The 21,667-nt window shown below is 44.6% G+C and overlaps 2 protein-coding genes across 8 annotated transcripts in view; one reads left to right on the top strand and one right to left on the bottom strand.

The window, feature by feature from the left end:
* Nucleotides 1-14,233, top strand: part of LOC122398483 (formin-binding protein 1-like) — a 36,430-nt gene extending 22,197 nt beyond the window's left edge. For 3 of the 6 annotated variants that reach the window (XM_043398373.1, XM_043398370.1, XM_043398372.1), the window contains exons 2-10: nucleotides 2,830-2,945; nucleotides 5,132-5,182; nucleotides 7,133-7,439; nucleotides 7,570-7,716; nucleotides 8,589-8,948; nucleotides 10,681-10,988; nucleotides 11,070-11,261; nucleotides 11,477-11,613; nucleotides 12,056-14,233. In XM_043398373.1, the coding sequence (XP_043254308.1) occupies nucleotides 7,158-7,439; nucleotides 7,570-7,716; nucleotides 8,589-8,948; nucleotides 10,681-10,988; nucleotides 11,070-11,261; nucleotides 11,477-11,613; nucleotides 12,056-12,213 (1,584 nt within the window). In that variant the 5' untranslated portion in view covers nucleotides 2,830-2,945; nucleotides 5,132-5,182; nucleotides 7,133-7,157 and the 3' untranslated portion in view covers nucleotides 12,214-14,233. Of the gene's footprint in view, nucleotides 1-2,829; nucleotides 2,946-5,131; nucleotides 5,183-7,132; nucleotides 7,440-7,569; nucleotides 7,717-8,588; nucleotides 8,955-10,084; nucleotides 10,115-10,680; nucleotides 10,989-11,069; nucleotides 11,262-11,476; nucleotides 11,614-12,055 lie in introns of all 6 variants that reach the window. The other 3 variants (XM_043398369.1, XM_043398371.1, XM_043398374.1) reach the window with 3 other exon arrangements.
* Nucleotides 14,234-14,584: 351 nt separating this feature from the next.
* On the bottom strand, nucleotides 14,585-21,212 carry LOC122398487 (leucine-rich repeat-containing protein 20). 2 transcript variants are annotated; one of them, XM_043398388.1, is made up of 4 exons: nucleotides 20,519-21,212; nucleotides 15,900-16,043; nucleotides 15,579-15,746; nucleotides 14,585-15,467 (listed from the first exon to the last, which is right to left on the bottom strand). In XM_043398388.1, the coding sequence occupies exons 1-4, from the start codon at nucleotides 20,670-20,672 to the stop codon at nucleotides 15,304-15,306; spliced, it is 630 nt and encodes a 209-aa protein (XP_043254323.1). In that variant the 5' UTR covers nucleotides 20,673-21,212; the 3' UTR covers nucleotides 14,585-15,303. The 2 variants fall into 2 exon arrangements, with proteins under 2 accessions (XP_043254323.1, XP_043254324.1); XM_043398389.1 differs by lacking the exon at nucleotides 20,519-21,212 and adding an exon at nucleotides 16,511-16,768.
* Nucleotides 21,213-21,667: the final 455 nt, after the last annotated feature.

Genomic DNA, 21,667 nt, shown 5'->3' on the forward strand with positions numbered 1-21,667 from the left:
ACGATAGGACTCTGGCGTGCAGTTATCACAGTGAGAAAGTCACGACCATCGCGATCGGGGAAGAATGTTTCCCTGGATCGGGTCCCCGGCGTCGTGGAACTTCGATATCTAATTTAAACGAGTATCGATATACGCGCGGGTCGGGATCGTATCGCCTGCGCGTATATCGTTGTTCGTGACGGGTATCATGTTTTACATCGTGCGTAGCGCGCGATTATTTTCCATTCGCGACCGGGGGAAACGAGGTTGACGCGAATCGGTATCGCTGAATCTCTTGCGAAAGAACATTGTAATCTTGGCTTCTGAATACGGCGCACCGGGGTGTGCATCATCGATCAACGGCTATAGCATCATCGTTCCTATTACTCATCCCCGTGAAACGGCTTACGAATCGTATCCTACTTTCTTGCATCGAGTGTCGTACGTTTCTGCCGCACTCTCCTTGAACAGCTTGTTAATACAAGATTTAATTGAACAATCGTTAGAAAGTCTAAAATTATCCTTGCAACATATTGTAAATTAATTTATTTTTGTTAAATTCATCATGTAAAATCCACATCTGTAATTCCTTACATATTGCATCTTTGTACTAAAGGGTTTAATCCCGAATAATAATAATAATAATTGGGTGAATGGGTAGTCGAGATTGAAGCTGCGACAGAAATAGAAATTTCGTCCGAATATAGATTTTGTGAATCAAAACGATCGTGTAAAACGGGTCAACGCGGTCGTATGTACTCGACACGTTGGCCGCCATGTTGAAATATTGTTTACAATGGAAGCACCCTAATACTCGTGAAACAGATTCCGAGGTTTATTTCGATAATGGTATTTCGTGCTCGATCGTTTGTAGGTCACGCGACAAGGCGAACGATGATTAAATGCAATTAAGACAGCTCGAAACGTACGATTTGGTGACTCGATGCATTTCTAGTCGACGTTTCCCGTATTTACAACGAAAGTTAATTACTCGAATGCATTCGAGAGGTCAGCACGGCCGCGCGGGAGACCACATCCTGGACGCGTGACGTCGATGCGTCACGAGATCTCGATCTTTTTTCGTACTCTAAGGTGGACCTCCGGAAAGGAAAGACTAGGATCGTACGAGACACACGCATCTGCTGGTCCCCCGTCTCGCAGTCGGTGCGTGGCCCTTGAATGGCTACTTGCTAGAAATGAAAGTAACGCGTTTCGAATACCAGCATAGGCGACTCGATCGGCTGCACGGCTCTGCTGTCTCTCTCTAACCCCTGTTTCCCCTCTCTCGGCCACTCTCTTTCTTCGAACACGATCCGAGTAAACGCTGGAACGGAGCTCGATTTGTCCTTAAGCCGCGGCTAGCGTAAATGTTGAAAGACAGGATCGTCCTTGAACGATAAAGCTTACATTCCATGACTCCGCTGCGGGCGAGTGTGTCGTTATTCCATAGTTCCCAGAACCATGGGAATTCTCGCTACTTCGTCGCTACCGTTGTCACTATAGAATATTCCAAAAAGTTGGCATGAATGAATCGTGTTTTCGATTAACCAGTTCACGTCCACGTAGGGTATTTGGGCAGGAATAAAGGTATGCGTTCTTAGAGGTTAGGTGAATCAGTGGTGAAAATTTTGACTTGCTGGAATGCGGGGGTTGATCGATAAGTAAGGTTTCCGAGACGGTAATCGGGCGAGCAACGAGGGTAAAAACGAATTCTAACCAGCGTTCGGTAACCTCGAGTGTTTCGTCTAAACGTGCTAACTTTCAATTTCCTGTACGGCTTCGTTGCATAATAGCGTAATTTATCACGAGTTCGACTTCCGAGTTGCGTACCAAACAACGATCTTTGATAGATTTTCCAACGAATACACGATTCAGGATCGCGTATTTATTGCTTTGATCTACTTAACTCGAACTCTATAGGTGAGTCACGATCGATGGCGCTGCTTATTTTTTTACCAATAACTTCGTTATCGACCGTTGTCGATCTCGCCAATATCCTTTATGGCGTTGGGCGCTAATACCAACACCAGATTTACAGATAACGATCGCGTAACATTTTTATCGAAATCTGATACATCGACGGTTAAACTAAATTGGATCACTGTTGCGACTCCCTGACTCATGGAACAATGGGGGCTACAAAACTTGGCAGATTGGGGTTAGGTTTGTCTCGTTAATCACTCTCGATCGATTTAATTTTCCACACTTTGGCGCGGCGGTATCGAACACGGTAAACACAGAATGTACGTGGTTTTTACCAGTCATTTAGAAGCATCCTGTGTAACGTGCTCCATTCACGGGAAGTCGGCCGATATCTGAATGGGAAATTGGTCGGCAGAAGAAAGAGCAAGTCGAGGCTGACGGCGTGCAACAGCGTTTTGCGATTCATAAGGCCGATAAACGGCGGGGCCTATGGGTCTATCTGGCCTCTAGTCTCCGCGCTATGCAGGCAAGCGAGCACGTTGCGGCAACGCAACACCCCGGAGTCCAGTTTCACTTTTCGTGGCGAGCCGCTAAACGGTCAGAAATCTTTCCACCGGCCGTTACAGCGTTGCGAAACCCGCTCATTGTCCCGGGTAGGACGGGCAGCGTACGTGTGCCAATAGGTTCTCTCAGTCGACGACTCCGCTCGTCTCTGGCGATCGAAAAAAATTGCCCGTCTCGTTCTCTCTTGGCAGACGTCGACGAACACGGGACGTGCATCCGCGAGTCGCGAACCGACACACACGCCATTTTGTCCCGCGCTCGAGAAGAAATTTAACGAAATCGTAACGGAAATAAGCGTGTTACGATCTGAAAAACGTAAAAGGTTACCCGTCGTTCAATTTGTCCGTTTTGTTTTCGTTGCAGGACCAGTTCGAGAATCTATCCCTGCACACGCAAAAAGGGATAGAGTTCCTCGAAAGGTATGGCCACTTTATTCGCGACCGATGCGCCATCGAGGTGGAGTACGCCGCGAAGCTCAGGTAAGAAGCGTCTCGAACCCGGGGGGGTTTTCATTATCAATCGGAATCACCTGTCGCGAGCGCGTGCATAGAGGATTTATCGTCGCGGTCGCGTCGTGCACGCTCTCCAGCCTTGACGTGCACGTCGCTTTTTCTTTTGTTCATAAATTAACAAAGGGCGGAGTATCCGAGGTTAACGATTTCAATGGGACATCCTGTATAATGAGCGTGTCTCACGCACCCCATGAGTTCACGGACGCAAGATGTAGCCGGAGTAATATTGTATTAAAGGGCCCCCTTGTTTGTCTCGTGAATGCCGTCTACTGTTGCACACTTTTGTTCTAACGGGTGTCCCGAAAGCATGTTATCCGTACGTCGATGCTACCGCGCGTGGTAAACCTGTAAAAAAAATTTTTTTTTTTTTATTCAAATAACACAAAGAACTGTGAACTTACCGTACGATCCGATACTTTCTATGAATCGGACGATAGTTTAAGCGTTACTTTGTGGTCTTTGATCGCACGTTGCGTTTCGAATCTGGTTACTTAATTATCGCGAAACGTTATCGTTGTCCCTTAATCGGTACGCGCGTGTGAACCCGGCGAATGATTCCGCGTGCTCGTCGCTTACGTCTATCCCGGGCACGTTCGTTCCACTGCATATAAATTATCACGAGCACGTTCCCCGGGCCTTAATGCGCCGTAATTTCAACGATACATGCCCGTGTTACTCGTACAAATGGAGTACCGTTTGCCGCGCGGCAGTTTCCCTCGTTGCGCCGTTGATTTTCATTAGACGCATTCCGAACGGCGCAAGTGCAACATTCTTCGAATCGAGACCGTTTCGGTATCTCCTAGTTTCACTGGGGGGGAGTAATTAGCGCGTTCCGTCGCGGAGGAACTAGATCCACCCATTTGCGTTCGACCTTCCCATCCATCGAAGCAAAGGACAATGGCAGACGTTCATCAATTTTGCACTTTTTTGCAATATTGTTGCAAATAAATCGTGCAAAATTTCGTAGAGAAAATTAATCGAGTATAGAAACTACTCGTTATTAAACGAACCCCAAAGTAGACTTAAAAGTTTCTTCCGTAAGAAACTATGGAAACGTACAACTGCTTCCCGTACTCGCCGCCAGAGGGACCCGTTTCTCTCGCAAGCACTCGACTTCCAATATCCCCTCGAAGGATTTAGGCTAGTTTTCCCCTATCACTCGTTATCGAAGAGAAACACACTTTCCCGCTCCGTAATGACCGCGTTAATTTTCGGGGCAACGATCGAAGCTTGAAGGGGGGGGGACCCTCACCGTATCCCTGGAAAATAGCTTTCGCAGTTTTTAGACAGCCAGGCATGGCGTGGAAAGGGGAACTCTCGTGTTGACCCAGAAACCAGCTGTCCCATGTTTTGGATATTAACCCAGACCTAGCGAAAGCCAGAGCTCTCGAGCAGACTCGAAAATAACTTGCACGCACAGCGGCGGCCATATTGTCGAGGACAACTTCGCCAAGCGTTTTTCTAAGTTTGTGCAAGTCGACCCCCCCCCCACAAATTGAAATTGTTATACGAATAAACGAGAGTACCAATACTCGTATATAATTACGTTCCAAGCTTCTTTGGTTTTAGGATTGAGAATCTACGAGCACACGTGAACTTGATTCGCGGTTTACAAAGAGCCGGGTATTTTAGAAATCGCCGTACATTTTCCAGCTTCGGCGCGCGGCTCGGAACTGGCAACGTATGGTTGATCTGGTATCAAGGACACGTCAACTTCCGGATGATAGTGTATTTAGAAGTCGACACACATTTATCGCTCGCCCGTGGCCCCCGTCGTTTCGAACGCAGAATGACTCGGTCCGTTGTTTTCTCGTCCCGCGGATGACTAAACGCGATTCGTAACATCGATGTTCGAAAAATGCCAGTCCGTTTCACGGAAACCGTAATTCACCGCGTAACGTTTCCTTTTTCTTTCTTTTTTTTTTCTCACTTCGAACTGTTCCCATTTTCGCTTCGTCCCGTCGTTCGACCGAGATTCGAACCACGAGAACAACGTCTCGTACCGAAAAAGGAGACAACGTTTACACGACGCGTTCCTCTCCAACGTTTACCGGCAAATTATTCATCGTCCAGAGATGGTCAGCCCGCGCAATATTTCTCGCGGTACGTACGATGCACGTGCATCGGTAATCTCGTTTCGTTTTTGATTGCAGACGTCTCGTGAAGAGCTATCAACCCAAGAAGAAGGAGGAGGAGGATTATCAGTGAGTATGAGCCAACGTTCAGGCGTAATACCGGATCCACGGCTCGGCAGTGATGCGCTCCCCGACGCGAATAAATCCTTCAAAATAATTCCCGTTTAAAAAATTATTCAAACGTTTAGTTATTAATTCAGTTTAATTATTCGTTTAGTTATTCAGTTTTTAAAAAAAATTTAGAAAGCACCGTTTCTTTCGTTCGTTTCGCGTACGCTCGAAATACAAAGATGGCGTCGTTTTGTTTTCCTGGCCCGACGCATAAATTGCATTTTAATAGACGATCTCCGTCCAGAGACAAACGATCTCTGGAAAGAATACACGCCTCGTTTCCCCGATGGAATTCCCCCGGACTTTTTGCGTTCCTCGTTTCTTTCCCGAACATCGATTTCTGATATTCTCTCTGTTCCGGGACCGATATGCTTCCAGTCGGTCGCAGCTGATTTCTATAACGGGTCGTTTCCCGATTCCACCAAAAGTCAAATATCCCATAGTTTGAATCTTTGGTAAAATTCGTAACTCTGTAAAATTCCGAATTAGACAAAGTTGGGGTTACCGTTTTTCATCGAACGAAATATGGAAATTCGTGATATTACACCGCAGAGATCCCAACGTCTCGAAGCGGAAAGTGAACGCCCCGAGAAAGGAAAAATTCTGTCGCGTACGGCTCTTTGCCATTCCGTGCGCGTCACGACGGAAAACAGTAGCTAATCTCTTATCTGAAGGCGTGGGCGGATCTCTTTATAAGTTCAGTAACTCGGTCGGTTCGCGCCTACGGCCCAGCGCGCTTCTTTTCTCGTCTCGCATTCGTTCGCGTGGGCCGCCATTCAACGGTCCCCTTTGACCCCCTATGGTCGAAAATATTTTCGATATTTCGTTCCAACAGGCCCCAAATCGCGGACCAATTTAACCACTCGATAGTCACGATATTCGGTTCATATTTCCGCGTTGTTGCAACGAATACCCAAAATCACCCGTTTTCGTGGCTGAAATCGATATTCTTGCCGTGATTCAACGGTCCCCTTTGGACCCTTTATGGTCGAAAATATTTTTGATATTTCGTTTCAACAGGTCCCAATATTCGGTCCGTATTTCGTCGTTATGGTCGAAAATATTTTCAATATTTCGTTCCAACGGGCCCCAAACCGCGGACCAATTTAGCCACTCGACTCACTATATTCGGGTCCGTATTTCCGCGTCGTACGAATACCCGAAATCACTCGTTTTCATGGCTGAAACGAGTATCGATGTTCTCGCCGCGATTCAACGGGCCCTTTTGACCCTTTATGGTCGAAAATATTTTTGATATTTCGTTTCAACAGGTCCCAATATTCGGTCCGTATTTCGTCGTTATGGTCGAAAATATTTTCAATATTTCGTTCCAACGGGCCCCAAACCGCGGACCAATTTAGCCACTCGACTCACTATATTCGGGTCCGTATTTCCGCGTCGTACGAATACCCGAAATCACTCGTTTTCATGGCTGAAACGAGTATCGATGTTCTCGCCGCGATTCAACGGGCCCTTTTGACCCTTTATGGTCGAAAATATTTTTGATATTTCGTTTCAACAGGTCCCAATATTCGGTCCGTATTTCGTCGTTATGGTCGAAAATATTTTCAATATTTCGTTCCAACGGGCCCCAAACCGCGGACCAATTTAGCCACTCGACTCACTATATTCGGGTCCGTATTTCCGCGTCGTACGAATACCCGAAATCACTCGTTTTCATGGCTGAAACGAGTATCGATGTTCTCGCCGCGATTCAACGGGCCCTTTTGACCCTTTATGGTCGAAAATATTTTCAATATTTCGTTCCAACGGGCCCAAACCGCGGACCAATTTAGCCACTCGATAGCCACGATATACGATCCGTATTTCCGTGTCGTGGCAACGAATACCCGAAATCACTCGTTTCCATGGCTGAAATGTTCTCTACTTAAATTTGTCCACGTGCAGGTACAGCCCCTGTCGGGCATTCAAGATGGAATTGAACGAGGTGAACGATCAGGCGGGTCAGAGAGAAGTGATCGCGGAGAATCTTCAGGCGAACGTGTTGAGGGAGTTGAACATCCTCGTGAAAGACTTCAAGGAGGATCGTAAAAAGTACCTTCAAGAGGGCGCCAGATTGATGACGACCCTGACCGGTCAGATCGGGAATCTGGAACGCGCCAGGAAGGCCTACGAGAAGGCATTCAGGGAGGCGGAAAGGTCCGTCGAGAATTATCAGAGGGCGGACGCGGATCTTAATCTTTCGAGGGCGGAAGTACGTCGCTTTCCACTATATTAATCCCACGTCACCTTTAACCTTCCGATCTCTCGAATCGAAACATTTTTAGATAACGCGAGAAATAGCTCTCTGTACAGATTTATTCATCGTTCCTTGATATTTCCAGGTCGAGAAACAGAGGATGAACATGACGTTGAAAACACAACAGAGCGAGGAGGCCAAGACGGAGTACGCGAATCAATTGCAGAAAACAAACGACATGCAGACGCTGCACTATCACACGGCCATGCCAGAAGTGTTTCAACACCTTCAGGTAGTTCTTTCTTTTTTTTTCATCGCGACTCGATGGCCTTTTAATTTTAACACTTTAACATTGGAAAGACTGAAACTTAGTATATACCTATATTGCCTAAAGGCAGTCAAAATGACTACATTGTGAAAGAATAACTAGTGTGTAAAAAAATTTGTTTAAAATTAATTTTTAATATTAGGTTTTAATATTATGAATTTAACAACTTGTTAGATTACAATTATCACTGCATAAAGATTCGAATAACAAGTACTACTTTAGCTTATTATATTATATATCAAATCGACAATTTATCACTTACTTGTATGTTATCATGTGTTGGTAATCGAAAAACAAATGAAAACTGTTATTTCAATATAGAGCCAAACTGGTCATATAAGAAATTTACTCGATTCAAAAATAAGAGTCATTTGATTATTTAAAATTTCCCAAGCAGTCAAAATTACTGCTTCTGGGCAATATAATGAAATGAAGGAGGGGGGAGGTAACTACAATTATTAATAAACGTATTTATATGTTGTACAAAAAGTCACAAAATTCTAAGAAATTGTGTCATTACATACATAATTGTTTTTTTAATTGAAATTAAAAAGCAGTCAAAATTACTTCCTTGGGCAATCTAGTGTTAATGGCCACCACTGATATTGTAGACCAAAGTGAAATGCACGAAGATGCTAGGAATATTATTACAAGGAATTATAAATGTAACTTCAACAAACGTAACAATAAAATGGCGACTGATACAGTAGATCACGGCACACGTGACAGTGGCCAACGTCTTCTAGCTGGCGAAGTCACGTATACGTGACAGCGGCCGTCAAAGTGTTAAGACTGTTTTATCGACTCGAATCTAACGGATATCGTTTTGTTTTTAGGAGCTGGACGAGAAACGGATAAAGAACATGCGAAACTATATGTTGAAGTCTGTGGAAATCGAACGAGCGGTGGCGCCGATAATCGCCCAGTGTTTGGGCGGTATCGAGAAAGCGGCGAACGTGATCAACGAGAAAGAAGACACGATGCTGGTGATCGAGCGTTACAAGAGCGGTTTCCAACCGCCGGGCGATTTCCCGTTCGAGGATCTATCCGTGGCTAAAACGTACGACAGCAATAGTCAGCTGTCGCAGCCGGTGATGCAGCCGATACACAATCACCATTTGACGGTGAAGGGCACCGTTTCCGGCGGCAAGATCAAAAAGAGGGTCGGGATTTTCGGGATATTCAGTAGCAACAAGGTAAATGTTGTTCGTACGCGCCAGAAACGATCGTAGTTTCCAATTGTATCACGGACATTACTGTGAGCATCCCAATTACACCCTCTCTCTCTCTGTCTCGCCAAGAATGTCAAAACACGAGTAAGAACAAGATATAGTTTACGACATGCACGAAACGGTCCCTCTTGTCTTTTCGTGTTTTTTTTTTCTTTTTGTATTGTTGTTTTCCAACGCACAGTTGCATCGTCGTCGGTCGGCAGGCCTGTAACGTGCACACAGACTTTTCGAGGCATGTGTAACATATACCGTGCAATTGGTATCCGTCGACTTGTTCAAATCATAGCCATTCGTATTTTAATTTTTTTTTTTTTTTTCTCTGTGAAACATGTACGACGTTCTTTCTCCACTTTTTTGCCCGGTCACGTCGATCGTAATAAATGTACGCGTCGTTTAACCGCGAGGCAAGCATAACTTATCTTTCTTCTGTACTTTTTATTAATTTGGTGGATGGTTCGATCTGCCTGTGGTCTCTTGTTTCCGATCACCTGTGGACTATGAATTTGGATACAATTGTGCTTAGTAAGTACGTTATGGATCGCTTGCTCGCCTGCCAATGTGTGCAACACCAGCATATATATCTATTCTGCATCCAACTGTACCGAGAGATTGCCACTCGTTAGATGTATCCTCTCGGTCGAGTAAAGACTCAGAGGCTCGAAAGAGTCTTTGAACGTTTCACGTATGACGAAATTAGGAGGGTATTCCGGTTTGGAAAGTCTACAATTTTTAAGCCTAATTTTTACAACATGTATTACCATTCTATACAAGTCTGAAGTCAATCGACCTATTAGATCTTGAGATGTCATGTAAAACATTATAAAAAAAAAATCAAACATATTCAAGCCTCTATTTTTACAAATTTTTTCAAAATTCTAGATCGAAATACCCCCTTAACACATTGACTGCCATGGTGGTCGTGACTAGCACTTTGAACTCGTATAATACTTTTAATATAGTAGATGTACTGTTGTCGAGGCAGTGAATGTGTTAAAAACAGAAAGGGAACTGAGTTTTTACTCAACGCTATCGCCTGAGATCGTTTACCGATTCATGCGCTGAATGATACGCTTTTGGAATTTGTTTCATGCGAACGACAGAAGTTGATCGAGGCGTGCATAGCTTTAAAGGTCTGTCCTTCTCTTTACAATCGCCCATTGTCTTTTGTTTGACAGTTCTTACCAGAATATCGAGAACCGTCTAGAGGTTTTCACGTAATTTCTCTGCTATGTGTACAAAATTTCTGCATAAATAGTCGCGCGTAACCGGGCAATTGTTTACCAAAACTGTCCAAGGTCCGATAACTCGTGTAGGGATCACAGTTTCGAAAAACAAGTGCCTGTATACGCTCGAGTCGAACCTATATTTTATTTCGTCGATAGTTCGAACCTTGAGGTCGAACGAAACCGTAAACAAAAGCTACCTCTATACATGAGAACCAACGAAAAGCGTAAACAGTTTCGTTCGGTCTCCGGTTCGATCAGTATGCTCGTGATAGTGAGGCATATAACATTGGCAAACCTTGATTTTACGTTCTCGTTAACATTCAACCGTGACGTAGACTTAATTCGTACATTGTATTGTACCTGTAATCGTCGCGTGCTTTCTTCTCCTTTGTTCTCCATCGCATATACTTAAATCATTCATAGATCGTGCGTTACCGATAGATACTGGTACTTAATCGAAACAATTCTAGAATAACGTGCCTGGGTATGGCGACGGGGCGAAGGAGGACTGCAGCGATTTGCCGCCGAACCAGCGCAAAAAGCGATTGCAACAAAGGCTCGACGAAATACAGGCGAAGATTCAACAGGAAACGGCGGCCAGGGACGGTTTGATGAAGATGAAGGGCGTGTACGAACAGAATCCGGCGTTGGGCGATCCAATGAGTATAGAGGGTCAATTGAACCAATCGGGCAACAAGCTGGACAAACTCGGCGCGGAGCTGGCAAAGTTCCAAGGTTATCTCGAGGAAGCAATGCGCGCCGGCGTCAGTTTATCCAGGTGACCTTGCTGACGTTTCAATCGTCTGTCACGATCTACTTAGCCCGGCAGCGTTGTATTGTACGGTTGAAAATTTTCCAGTCCCAGTCAAGCGCCACGGAAACCGACCAGCAACGGATCCGCAACGAGGCCGTTGAGCTCAAGAAGATCCAGTCACTCGGGTGGGGAGGAGAGTCTTTCAAGATCAGCGTCCGATTCCAGCGTGAGCAACGCGAACGCCAATCAACCGACGCACAAGAAGAGCGCTCCGGGCACCCCTCAACCCACGCACGGGTAAGCTTTTAATCGACGATATTTGTTTTGCGGACTACTGCTCAGGATCCTCGAGGCGAACGGTTCTATCACCTCTGTTTTTTTCCCCCCGTCTCCTTGTTAACGGAGGAATCGTTGCGATAACGATGAGTTTCCGAACTCATCTAAACACAGAATCAGAATTTTTAAACTAGACCAATTAGACACGCTTTTCGCTTTACGGTACTGATGCACAGTTCCACGAATAGCCCGGAATCTGGCCTTGGGGAATCGAGGACGTCTCTTCCTGGTAGCGGCGGCGAGGAGTATTATGTCGACGAGATCGATGCTCAACCACCATTGGGAACGTGTAGGGCTCTTTATCCTTTCGATGGTACGTGTGTTACTCGACTCAGTATTTAGCGTATTGTACGACAGACGTCCATTGTTGTTTCCGAACAAAAGACTGTGTCGAATCTTTTTATTTTAGAGAGAAGCCTCGTTATTTGCTATTAACACTTTACCGACCGGTACCGATTGATCCTAGATTATATATCTACTTTTTCTTGTACTTATAGGAATGTTAAATGAAACTTTGCGACAGTGGTTACTATATTGTTCTCTTTCTGTAATTACAGGGTAATTAAATCCAGTGATATTTTTTATTTTCATGACAACCGTTTAATAAGCTACCGGTCGGTAAAGTGTTGACCGGTAAAAAAACTGATTTATCGGCTATCGGTCGGTAAAATGTCGATTAATAGGCTACCGGTCGGTAAAGTGTTAAGTCAGAACCGTTTTTGGGGCAAATGTAAATCGCACGTTTGTGTTTTTAGCGACCAGCGAAGGTTCCATACCTATGTACGATGGAGAAGAGTTGTACATGATCGAATTAGATCAAGGGGATGGCTGGACGCGCGTACGACGTATATCTCAACCGATCGAGGGCTTTGTACCTACATCTTACATAGAGTGTCATCTCTATAACACTTAGCCACTTCTCTTAGGACGTTAAACAATCACGAAGTGGAAAGCTTCAAAGAGGAAGGTCATTGATGCTATTGGTTCAATACGGTACATTGGACGATAAAAGATAGCGATCTTGCGTGATTTCTACCAGTCGAGGGTCATGTGTTGGTCGATCGGCACAGGATTTCGGGGATATTCCGTTGTTAAATCGTGGGCCTAAACGTTAATGGACGATTTTCGAACGAAGATTATTAATATGTGCCAACGTGGTTACGTTTAGTCAATTACGTCCCAACACACTTTCCTCGGTTTTTCCATCAGCTTATCGAACATGGATAAAGAAACGTAAAACGCCGTTTCACGTTCCGGGATCTGGGTTACGTCGAGTGAATCGATCGCTGACCTGAACTTAATTAATTCCGAATAGGATATAAAAGATCGGTACGGTTATTTAGAGTGACGTTACGTCCGACCGTTGAAAGGGTTCGATCGTACGCGCCGTTCGATATTTGCTGAAGTACGGTACAGTTTTCTATGAAAAAAAAGCACGCCCCCACCGATCGCTTCGGTGGACCCTGGAAATGTGCCTCTGTACTTTAGTCGTGCACAAGCGAACAATTTGCAGCTCTACTAAAGAAAGTGACTAGTTTTCATCTATGTAATATGTGCTCCGCCTACACGTCACACAGAAATTGCGATTGTTGTAACCTGCACGAGTTTTTATCTACCTTATTTTTATTTTTTTTTTTTATGGTATCAACTCGATTGTAAAGCAGAAGACTCACGATCGTTGCCGAGGGTCAAGAAACTGTAACGTCTCGTAAAAGTAAAACACGGGTACGGACACGATGACGGAAATCTATTATTTTTTTTCTGCGTTTCTTGGCTTTGCCGGCGACGAGGAGCGTGGTGCCGCTACTTTACAATTTACTTCGAGTCGTTATTGTTTTCTATCGTTGTGTTAGCTCATTAATCGACGTGTTTGTTTTAACCGTAAATGGAAGGTGATTAGGTCGGTGCTCTGTACAGCAAGTAGATTCCGAACATTGGTCGGCCAAGTTTCGTTTTCTATGGTGTTGCCTGGATGTGAATTTAGTTAGGATACATTTGTGTACATACTGCAAGGGATATGGGAGGAAGAATGGGAGCGAGTGGTACGTGTGCGAGTGCCAGATTCGACGTATCGCGCGAAGCGACGGTGTTTGCTTTTTCATACGCGTGGGCATGTGGGAAACAACGGCGTTTGCTATTTTCTTTAAAAAAAAAACGCCGCTGTTTCCTCGCGTTTGGAGGTGAAGTTCCAGCTACCGCCGTTACTGATGCCTAGATTCGTCCTAGATTCGATTGCGATGTATCGAGATCGTTTAGTCGTATATATTATCGCGTATTAAAAAAACTATGTATATGTATATAATTATATATATGATACTATAATCACTCATTAAAAAAAAGGAATGTAGCTTCGGTATATAAGATACACAAATACGCAAATTAAATGAAAGAGATAATTCGGTGGCCCTCGCCTCTGCCGTAGCTGCTGCCAGTTTGTTCGCCGTGATTATTCGCTGCGAACGACGTATACAATTTTATCGTTAAGCATTGCTGCGTTTCGAATGGCCATGCCAGCGCGCGCGCGACCCACGGAGGACGTTTTTCTTTTTTGTATTTATCGTTAGGTCGCGAGACGGTCGATACGCCTGAGAATCGATAACAGCCGATAGTCACTTTTCATGCGCAGCAAACGACTTCGACCGGGAATGAACTTTTTGCTGGTGCAAACCGATTGTTAACACGTGTTGTTACAATCACTTTGCGAGAGTGAAACGGGAATCGCTAGGTAACGATAGAAGTAACGAAAAAAAAAAAGGAAAGAAAGTCCGTATGTCTACCTTAATTCTTAACATTAAACCGCGTCCATTCTATGTATATTTTGTGATTTTATATCCATGAACAAGTATTGTAGATAATTAACTCTGTGACTCATTATACGTTTAATTATTATTATTATTATTATTATTATTAATATTGAAAAAATATAGGTACTAAACCAATGTATTGCATTTGGTTATTTTATGCGACTACTGTGCCGAACCTACACGCAAAACAGATAACATCACTTAACACTTTTTCAATGGATAGAAAGGAGGGTGCGTTTGAGAGAATAAAAACAGGGGATTGTGTTTCGTAAAGTATATTGCAACATTTCGCGGACAATTGACTAGATCAAAAATACAGAGTAATACATTCTGATGTGTATTGTGCATGTACACATAGCTAGATATAAATTAAATATAAACGTTCTTGCAAAGTTCCCTTGCAAGCCTATACGTATACATAATCTAAACACAGAAAAGCTGTCAATTCTCACGTAATCGACAATTATACCTGGATTATGCTCTTTATATAAATCTCTCTCTTTTTGTGTATGTGTGTGTGTGTGTGTTTATAAAATTAAAGTGACGGCTCGTTTGTAGCGAGTATGTCAGCAGTCGATCGCCCGTACATTGGCAGTCGCACGATTGATTATACACAATATGTCGCAATATGTCAAGTCCACGCATAAAAAATAATAAAACGTATCTTAAATTTACAGGATACTTGTACGGAGTTAGTATAAATTATGGTAATAAGTTGGATCGGCGGCTCGCGATGCAACGCGCGTACATCAATCACAGCGGTGCGCGGCCAAACGTGCGAGCGGCCGAATAAAATCTAGAAAAAAAAAAGAGAAAACACACGGTATAAAACGGGAAGAGGAAGCGACGATCGGTTATTCACGAGATCAATGCAGAAAGTTTCCAGGTACCCGGCAAGTCTTTGCTGTTAAGTACTGACCGCGAGGAACGTCAGTTACAAAGAGTTTATATGCTTTCCGGCGAGGTGGTACGGTTTTTTCCTGCTTTATCGCCCGCGCCACGTTGTCGGTTGGATCATATACAGTCACTGTACAAAATACTTGCTGTTCGTTCATGGTTCGCGGAAACGATTCGTTCGCGAACTCCTTGAACCATCTCAGTCAAGATAAACGGAAGCAAACTACGTCCACGCAGGACGAATATTCGACGATCCGCCCCTTTGGCAGATTTGATTGTTCTCCATGCGGCGTGGACCCGCCTCAGATAGTAAGATCTTCCCATTCCTCGACCTGTCTGGGCGTCAATTCGATCCGAATCCGGGTCAAGGTGCCGAGAAGATCGTGCATTCTGGGCGTGAGCGGGTTAGCTTGTAGATCAATAAATTCCAAAACTGGAGCGTGCCTCAGTCTCTCGATGTCTACGTCTGAGGAACGAACGCGTCGAGATTTAGACATTGATATAATCGTTTAAATTGGATCAAGCGATTCGAGCAACCGAAACGCCTTCTTGCATAACAAAGACTTACGACACCTACCGATGATAGAGTTGTTGTTGGCATGCAGGTGCTTCAGCTGTGGTATCCGACAAGTAACAGGTGGCAAAGCAATGAAGGTATTATGCGAAATGTTCAGCCTCTCTAAAGCTTGCAACTCGGCGAGTTCCTCTGGCAGCTTGCTCATTTGATTGTGACTCAGGTTCAGTTCTGGAAACAATTACCTGTTTATACTACAGCAAAATATATAAAAAATTACTGATAGCAAGGAGGAAACGAACACGAGTTTTAAATCCTTGATATTCTTAGCTTAGAATGTGCAACGTGAAAGAAACAGCTTGTATGTTACACTGTCAGACTTACCGGTGATTAATGAAAATTTCACTGCAAATTTTGGTGGAATTTTTGTTATCACGTTCCCAGAAAGATCGCATCTTTTCAATTCCGTGTGTCTCATTAAGTGATATACTGCATCAGGTACCTGCATTAATTGGCATTCCGACAAATCTGCAACAGTAATTAAAAAATAACATTGCAAATTGCGTATTGTGGAAAACAGTGTTCCCACGTAATTGTCGCGATCGAATCGTAAATACGGCGCTACGTCATATTGTGCTTTTAACAGATCAGCTGTAGAAGTAGGTCAGTGTATCAATATTACGCGAGCATAATTACTGAAATGTTCAATTTCGGAGCACTGGTCGTGACAACGTTAATTTAATATACTCTGTATCCCTTCGCGTTGAACGAAAGGTCTACCAACGATGTTTGACATTTAAACAGCATACACAATGTTTTTTTTTATAAAACCCGCGATTACACCTGTAGCAGCAAAAAGTAGGTCACAAATTAGATCAAAGTATCATCGCGCGGAACAACGAATCGAAAGAGATCAAGCGCATATTTCGATCAGAAACGGAGTACCGGTAGCCCGGTCGATTAATTTTTCGTATCGTTTGTAAAAAACAATTTACCAAGGCTCTCGTTCTCCTGTGCTTCTTCGCAGCGTAACACGACTCTCGTGACGGCGTTCGCCATCTTGCCAAGGCAGACTGAAATCGCTACGAGTTCTCGGATCCGCCGTCTAGCCACCCTATCGCGGAACATTTATTTTCGACGAATATCAGGAATAAATAGGATCCGTTCACCGGCCTTGACGTTCATTCTACTTTCCGGAAGTTCACGCTTCGCGAGAACGGGACGCAGAACGATAATTCTTTTTTAAGACTTTCTTCGCACTTGCATGTTTACACAGATAATTATACTTCTGGCACGGTCGCTGCGCCTTGTAAATTTTCAATTTTAATTTTAAAGAATTGGAAAATAACGTTGGACGTATTTCAAAAGTGTGAAAGTAGACGCGGGACATTCGCTTGTTTGATACCGCGCTAGATTCTCGGCCGCCATCTTTGTTACGCCTGCGCCGTCGCTTCCAATACTGGTCGCGCTTTCCTTCGATTCGGTTCCAGTTAACGGTTCGCGATTTTCATCGTTAAGAATATTTCTACGCAAATTCGATCTGTGAGTCTTCCTTATTGTTAACCGCATAATAGGTAAGATATAGTTGTTTAAATAAATACAAGATAACGTAACTGTTTGAAATGTTCGTACGGTATCGAACGCTTGAAAAGTTTCGACCGCGAAGAACCGCCTTTTTTCCGTCGAATACCGCGTAGCGTCTTTTTATTACGCCGAAACGCGTCGCATCGTGAGAATGCCAACGTTATTAACCGAGCGGGCTAACCGACTATGTTTTACTGTATGTATTGACAGTGACGATGACTTTTTGCAATAAAGTAGTAAATGGCTTCGGCGACAAGTTACCATTTAAGGTTACGTTTCCATACATGGTGGCGCCTCGCGTACCTGTATTCACGTATCACGAGTCGCATACACGCGCGTTTTACCGCGTCGATACGAAGGAACCCAATCTTGCTGTGCGTTGCAGGTACGAAATTATTGTCGGTACTTAAATCGAAACCAGAAATTCAGCCACCTCTGACCAAACAAATTTATTTATAACCTATCTATTCGCGTTGAACGTGTACTAATATAATTATTTTTTTTTCCAGGCCAACGCTCGGACCGAACGACCAAAGTGCAGGTTGAATCACTCGATAAAGCACTGGGTCATTTATAACGTTAATTGTGTTTATGTACGACACGATTTATGAGACGATCTGATGCACAACATAGAACGCAAGGAAGAGCTATTTTCTCGGTGAGTTCGCTTTCTTCTCGCATATACGTCGTAAGTTTTATCTAAGGGACTGATAGACTTTATGTAAAACAAGAGTTGAATTCGAATAGCCGCGACGGCAATAAGAGAAATAATCAAATGACGCAACGAATGAGTAATTCAGCAGGGCTTTGTTGCGAATACATGTAAAAAGGATCAGGAAGAAGGAACGACTATCGCGCGGCATGCAAAGCGTGCGTATTTACGCTGCCAAGGCCCCGTGGCAGTTCACTATTCCGAGATTGACCTTTCGTTGTACGCGTATGCCTCCAAAACGTGCAAGAGATCTTCCCTGGTGATGGACCGTTGACTCACGGCGGCTCAAACTAAAACTCGTTCACGTAGACTATTTTTGTTAGACGAAGCGATTCTGTTTTATTTTAATACGGTATCGAAACTGCTTTCAGGGCTAATTTTTAACGGGGAATCCCCGCTCGCAGAGCCACGCGACCACCTCGAATCGGTGCACCGGCAAGGAACAAAGACCGGACACGAGTTGTGCAACGCAATGTTTATCCGACCGATTATCTATGCCAGAACCCCGACTAAGCATTTCACTTTTATTCGAATTGATGCACGAGCCGCCGGCGAGGAACACCTCTACCTGTTACGTGCACCGACCAACATCTAGTTATCGCTTGGTATATTGCGTACGAATCGTTACGACACTTTCGATGCGTTTACTGAACTAAAATCTCAAGTCCCAACACGATATCTGACCCCTCAAAAATACAGATCAAATCAGATCAGGGTCACTCTGGGCTAAATAGAAATTGCATATTGTTTGCTTTAAAAAAAATTATATAGGGTCCGAATATTTGTTTGATTCGTTGTACTTGTGACTTGACTCAATCGAACGGAGATCAGGATCTAAGATCAGGGTCACTCTGGGCTAAATAGAAATTGCATATTGTTTGCTTTAAAAAAAAATTATATGGGGTCCGAATATTAGTTTGATTCGTTGTACTTGTGACTTGACTCGATGGAACGGAGATCAGGGACACTCTGGGCTAAATAGAAATTGCATATTGTTTGCTTTAAAAAAAATTATATGGGGTCCGAATATTAGTTTGATTCGTTGTACTTGTGACTTGATGCAATGGCACGGAGCACGCGTCGAGCCTTCGAGGAGTAGTTCGATTTCTTGGTAGCTCGGGGACGAAGAGTGACCGTCGGTCGTTGTCTCTTTTGCAAAAAGGATCTGTGGTCGACGGGTACTTGGAAGCTTATTGCGAAGCCATTTCTTCCCGTGGATCGCTAACGAGCGTTATTACAGAGACACGCGTTTGTACGTAGAGTGATGCCTTGAGCGTAACTACCGAGTACCTCTCGCTCTCGTTTTCTCCGCTTCGAGACTTTCGCCAGTTACCGATTAGAAATCTAGTATTTATTTTTAACAATTTTACACGGTGCCGCGCGAGAACTCATTGTTGAATACTGTTTTGCCAGACGGTTTCCCCGTGGACGTCGTCGCGGGACCAAAGCTGGACGAGGCGGCATTGAGAAAGGACACAAATCTATCCGGGTGCACGGATAAGGCAAGGACCCGAGACTCGTTCTTTCCTCCGGGTTGAATCAGGAAGCGAGTCGTGCAATGTACACTCACCGTCAAAACGATACGAGCCTTGCATTATAAAATAATTCTTTTGCAGATTCATCCTGCGGACGTATAACCATAGAAGAAAGAAATCCTCAGATCACGCGTGCTTCATTTTTGGGCTGGGAGTGTACGGGGTGGTACGTAAGTAACGATCATCGACTACCACCGATCCTCCTACGATCCTGTGTCAACGTCCCTCTTCAAACGGCCATACGCAACGTAACGCGAGCTAATTCGCGACAGTAGTTTGAAAGTCGAGCTCGTTACAGGTCGAATCAACGAATCAAGGCCGGCCAGAAACACGTATCGCATTGCCAATTTTATTAGTCACCTGAACGGTTCGTACCTTAAGGTCGCTCTGTAACGCGCGCTCTATTCGCGTTAAACCGTTCCACCTTTTGTCTATGCTCCAACGATCGCCGTTTTGGAAACAAAAGACGAAATCGACTCGGTCGAACCATATAGAATTGTTCGCCGAATCGACGTAACTGTTTCCTCCGCGTTTCGTACTTTCTACGCCGCCGATATCTTTCCGCGTTTGAGGTATCACACTTTCGCTCGCGCGATGATTTCGTCCGCGGAAAGAAACCGAGTTGAAACGCCGTGATTACACGCGTCCAAGGCCGATCTGGCACTTTCTTTCTTCGATGAACGATTGTAAAATCGTAACGATCCCGTACGGGAAATGAATGGTCTTAGTCATCGATACGGCGATAACGCGTCGCTGATAAGTTGAACAATGCGCGGTGGTTGCTCGCTATGCGCATTATTTACCTTGTTCGCGCAAACGTTTGCGTTAGGGTAATCTCGATGGGTTTCCTAACGCGTTGCCAACCCATCGAAGGAAATATACCTCTTTGCGTCGCGTTTCTGGCGATAATGCGAACACACAAATGTGTCTTGGCGCGAACCACTTGCGATGGCAACCCTATCGCGGTGAAAATCGAAAGTAATTTTGTAACGCGCGTTAGATCGTGAAAGCAAAGCGATTTGTCGATGTGTAAAAGTGTTTCAGTTTCAAGGGAGAACATGTAGGCCAGCTTTGCTCTTTCCAATAGAGATCTATATTGACGTCTGTAGTTGACTTGTTAAGAAGTTTTAATTTACTCTTAAGCGTGTTGATCGCGTGTTTTGACAACATACCTAGATTGCAATTGTCCTGTGCCTCCTCGCAACGGGAAACCACCCTGATGATCGCCCGGCCCGCCAACTGCACGCAAACAGCCATGGCCACGTTGCTCTCTCCCTGCTCCTGAGATACTTGCACTCGTTCGTCATTGTACGTCGGTGGTTTCATCTCTCCGAATGCGAATAATCCGTGCGAACCAGTAATCTCTCGAATGCCTCTCGAGCACAAAATATCTGTCAAACGTTACTCCTCGAAGCGTTGTGTAGCACTCGTTCCCCCGCTATCAGGAAACTATCATGTTTCGGGCACCGGTTATCGTTGATCGTGCACAAAGAGCCCTGTACATGCACTTTTCCGTCGGGATGCTACGCATGGAGGTCCTCGTCTTAGGGAAACCGATTCAGAACGTACGAGTTCGCGTATTTCTGGTTTTTCCGCGCTCCGAGGAGAAACGAGAGGAATCGCAACGAGAGCGTTTCAGGTGACGCTGCCTGGTACTGACGCGCAGAACTCCACGCGGTGCTATTTAAGCCCTCGCCGCCTCGGCCCTCCCACCAGAGATGCATCTCGGATCAGCTGACTACTTTGTTTCGGATTCCCTCTCTTTGTTTGAAAACAACCGCGCGCGAAACGCGTCCGTCGTCCAGCCGGTACTGGATCCTGTCGAAATCGGAGTTGGGTGCAAGGTCGTCGCGGATCGGAACGGTTTCGCGTTCCCAGGGTCTTCCTCGACTTTGTCCCGCGGACCGATCGGTCGCGTCCATCGACTGGTTTTTCCGCGTTTCGCGCTACACGATTTACGTTTCACGCGACATTCGAGGTTTCTTCGTACAGAAATAGTCGCGTTGTACGCGACTACTCGAAGGTCTTCGCGAACGACTCCTTTGACAGACCTTTTGACAGAAACAGGAAGAGACGCGATCGGATGCAAACGTAAATTAGTCATCGACGACAGCGAATTTTCATCCAGCGACTTTGAAACTGTAAAATAATTGTCTTGTTTACTTTCATCTTAATACCGAGATGTACCGTTTCCGGTAAAGTTTTTCGTTTTGTTCGAAGAACGAACAGAAGAGAAAATATTCCTCTCGTACATTTCATGAATCGTAAAGCCTTAATCTTATGTAAGTTTACCAACGTTCGCGTACGGTTTTGATCTACAA

This window comes from Colletes gigas, unplaced genomic scaffold, assembly GCF_013123115.1.
Source record: "Colletes gigas isolate AHSC1104 unplaced genomic scaffold, ASM1312311v1 Colletes_gigas_Sc00011, whole genome shotgun sequence".
Lineage (NCBI taxonomy): Eukaryota > Metazoa > Arthropoda > Insecta > Hymenoptera > Colletidae > Colletes > Colletes gigas.

What these genes read in the sequence shown, in the direction of transcription:
- LOC122398487 (XM_043398388.1), bottom strand. Translation starts at nt 20,672, where the DNA reads ATGAAACCACCGACGTACAATGACGAACGAGTGCAAGTATCTCAGGAG. An exon ending in ACAGGACAATTGCAATCTAG is followed by an intron (nt 16,044 to 20,518) that starts GTATGTTGTCAA and finishes TTACTGTTGCAG; the next exon opens with ATTTGTCGGAATGCCAATTA. An exon ending in CAACAACAACTCTATCATCG is followed by an intron (nt 15,468 to 15,578) that starts GTAGGTGTCGTA and finishes TTCGTTCCTCAG; the next exon opens with ACGTAGACATCGAGAGACTG.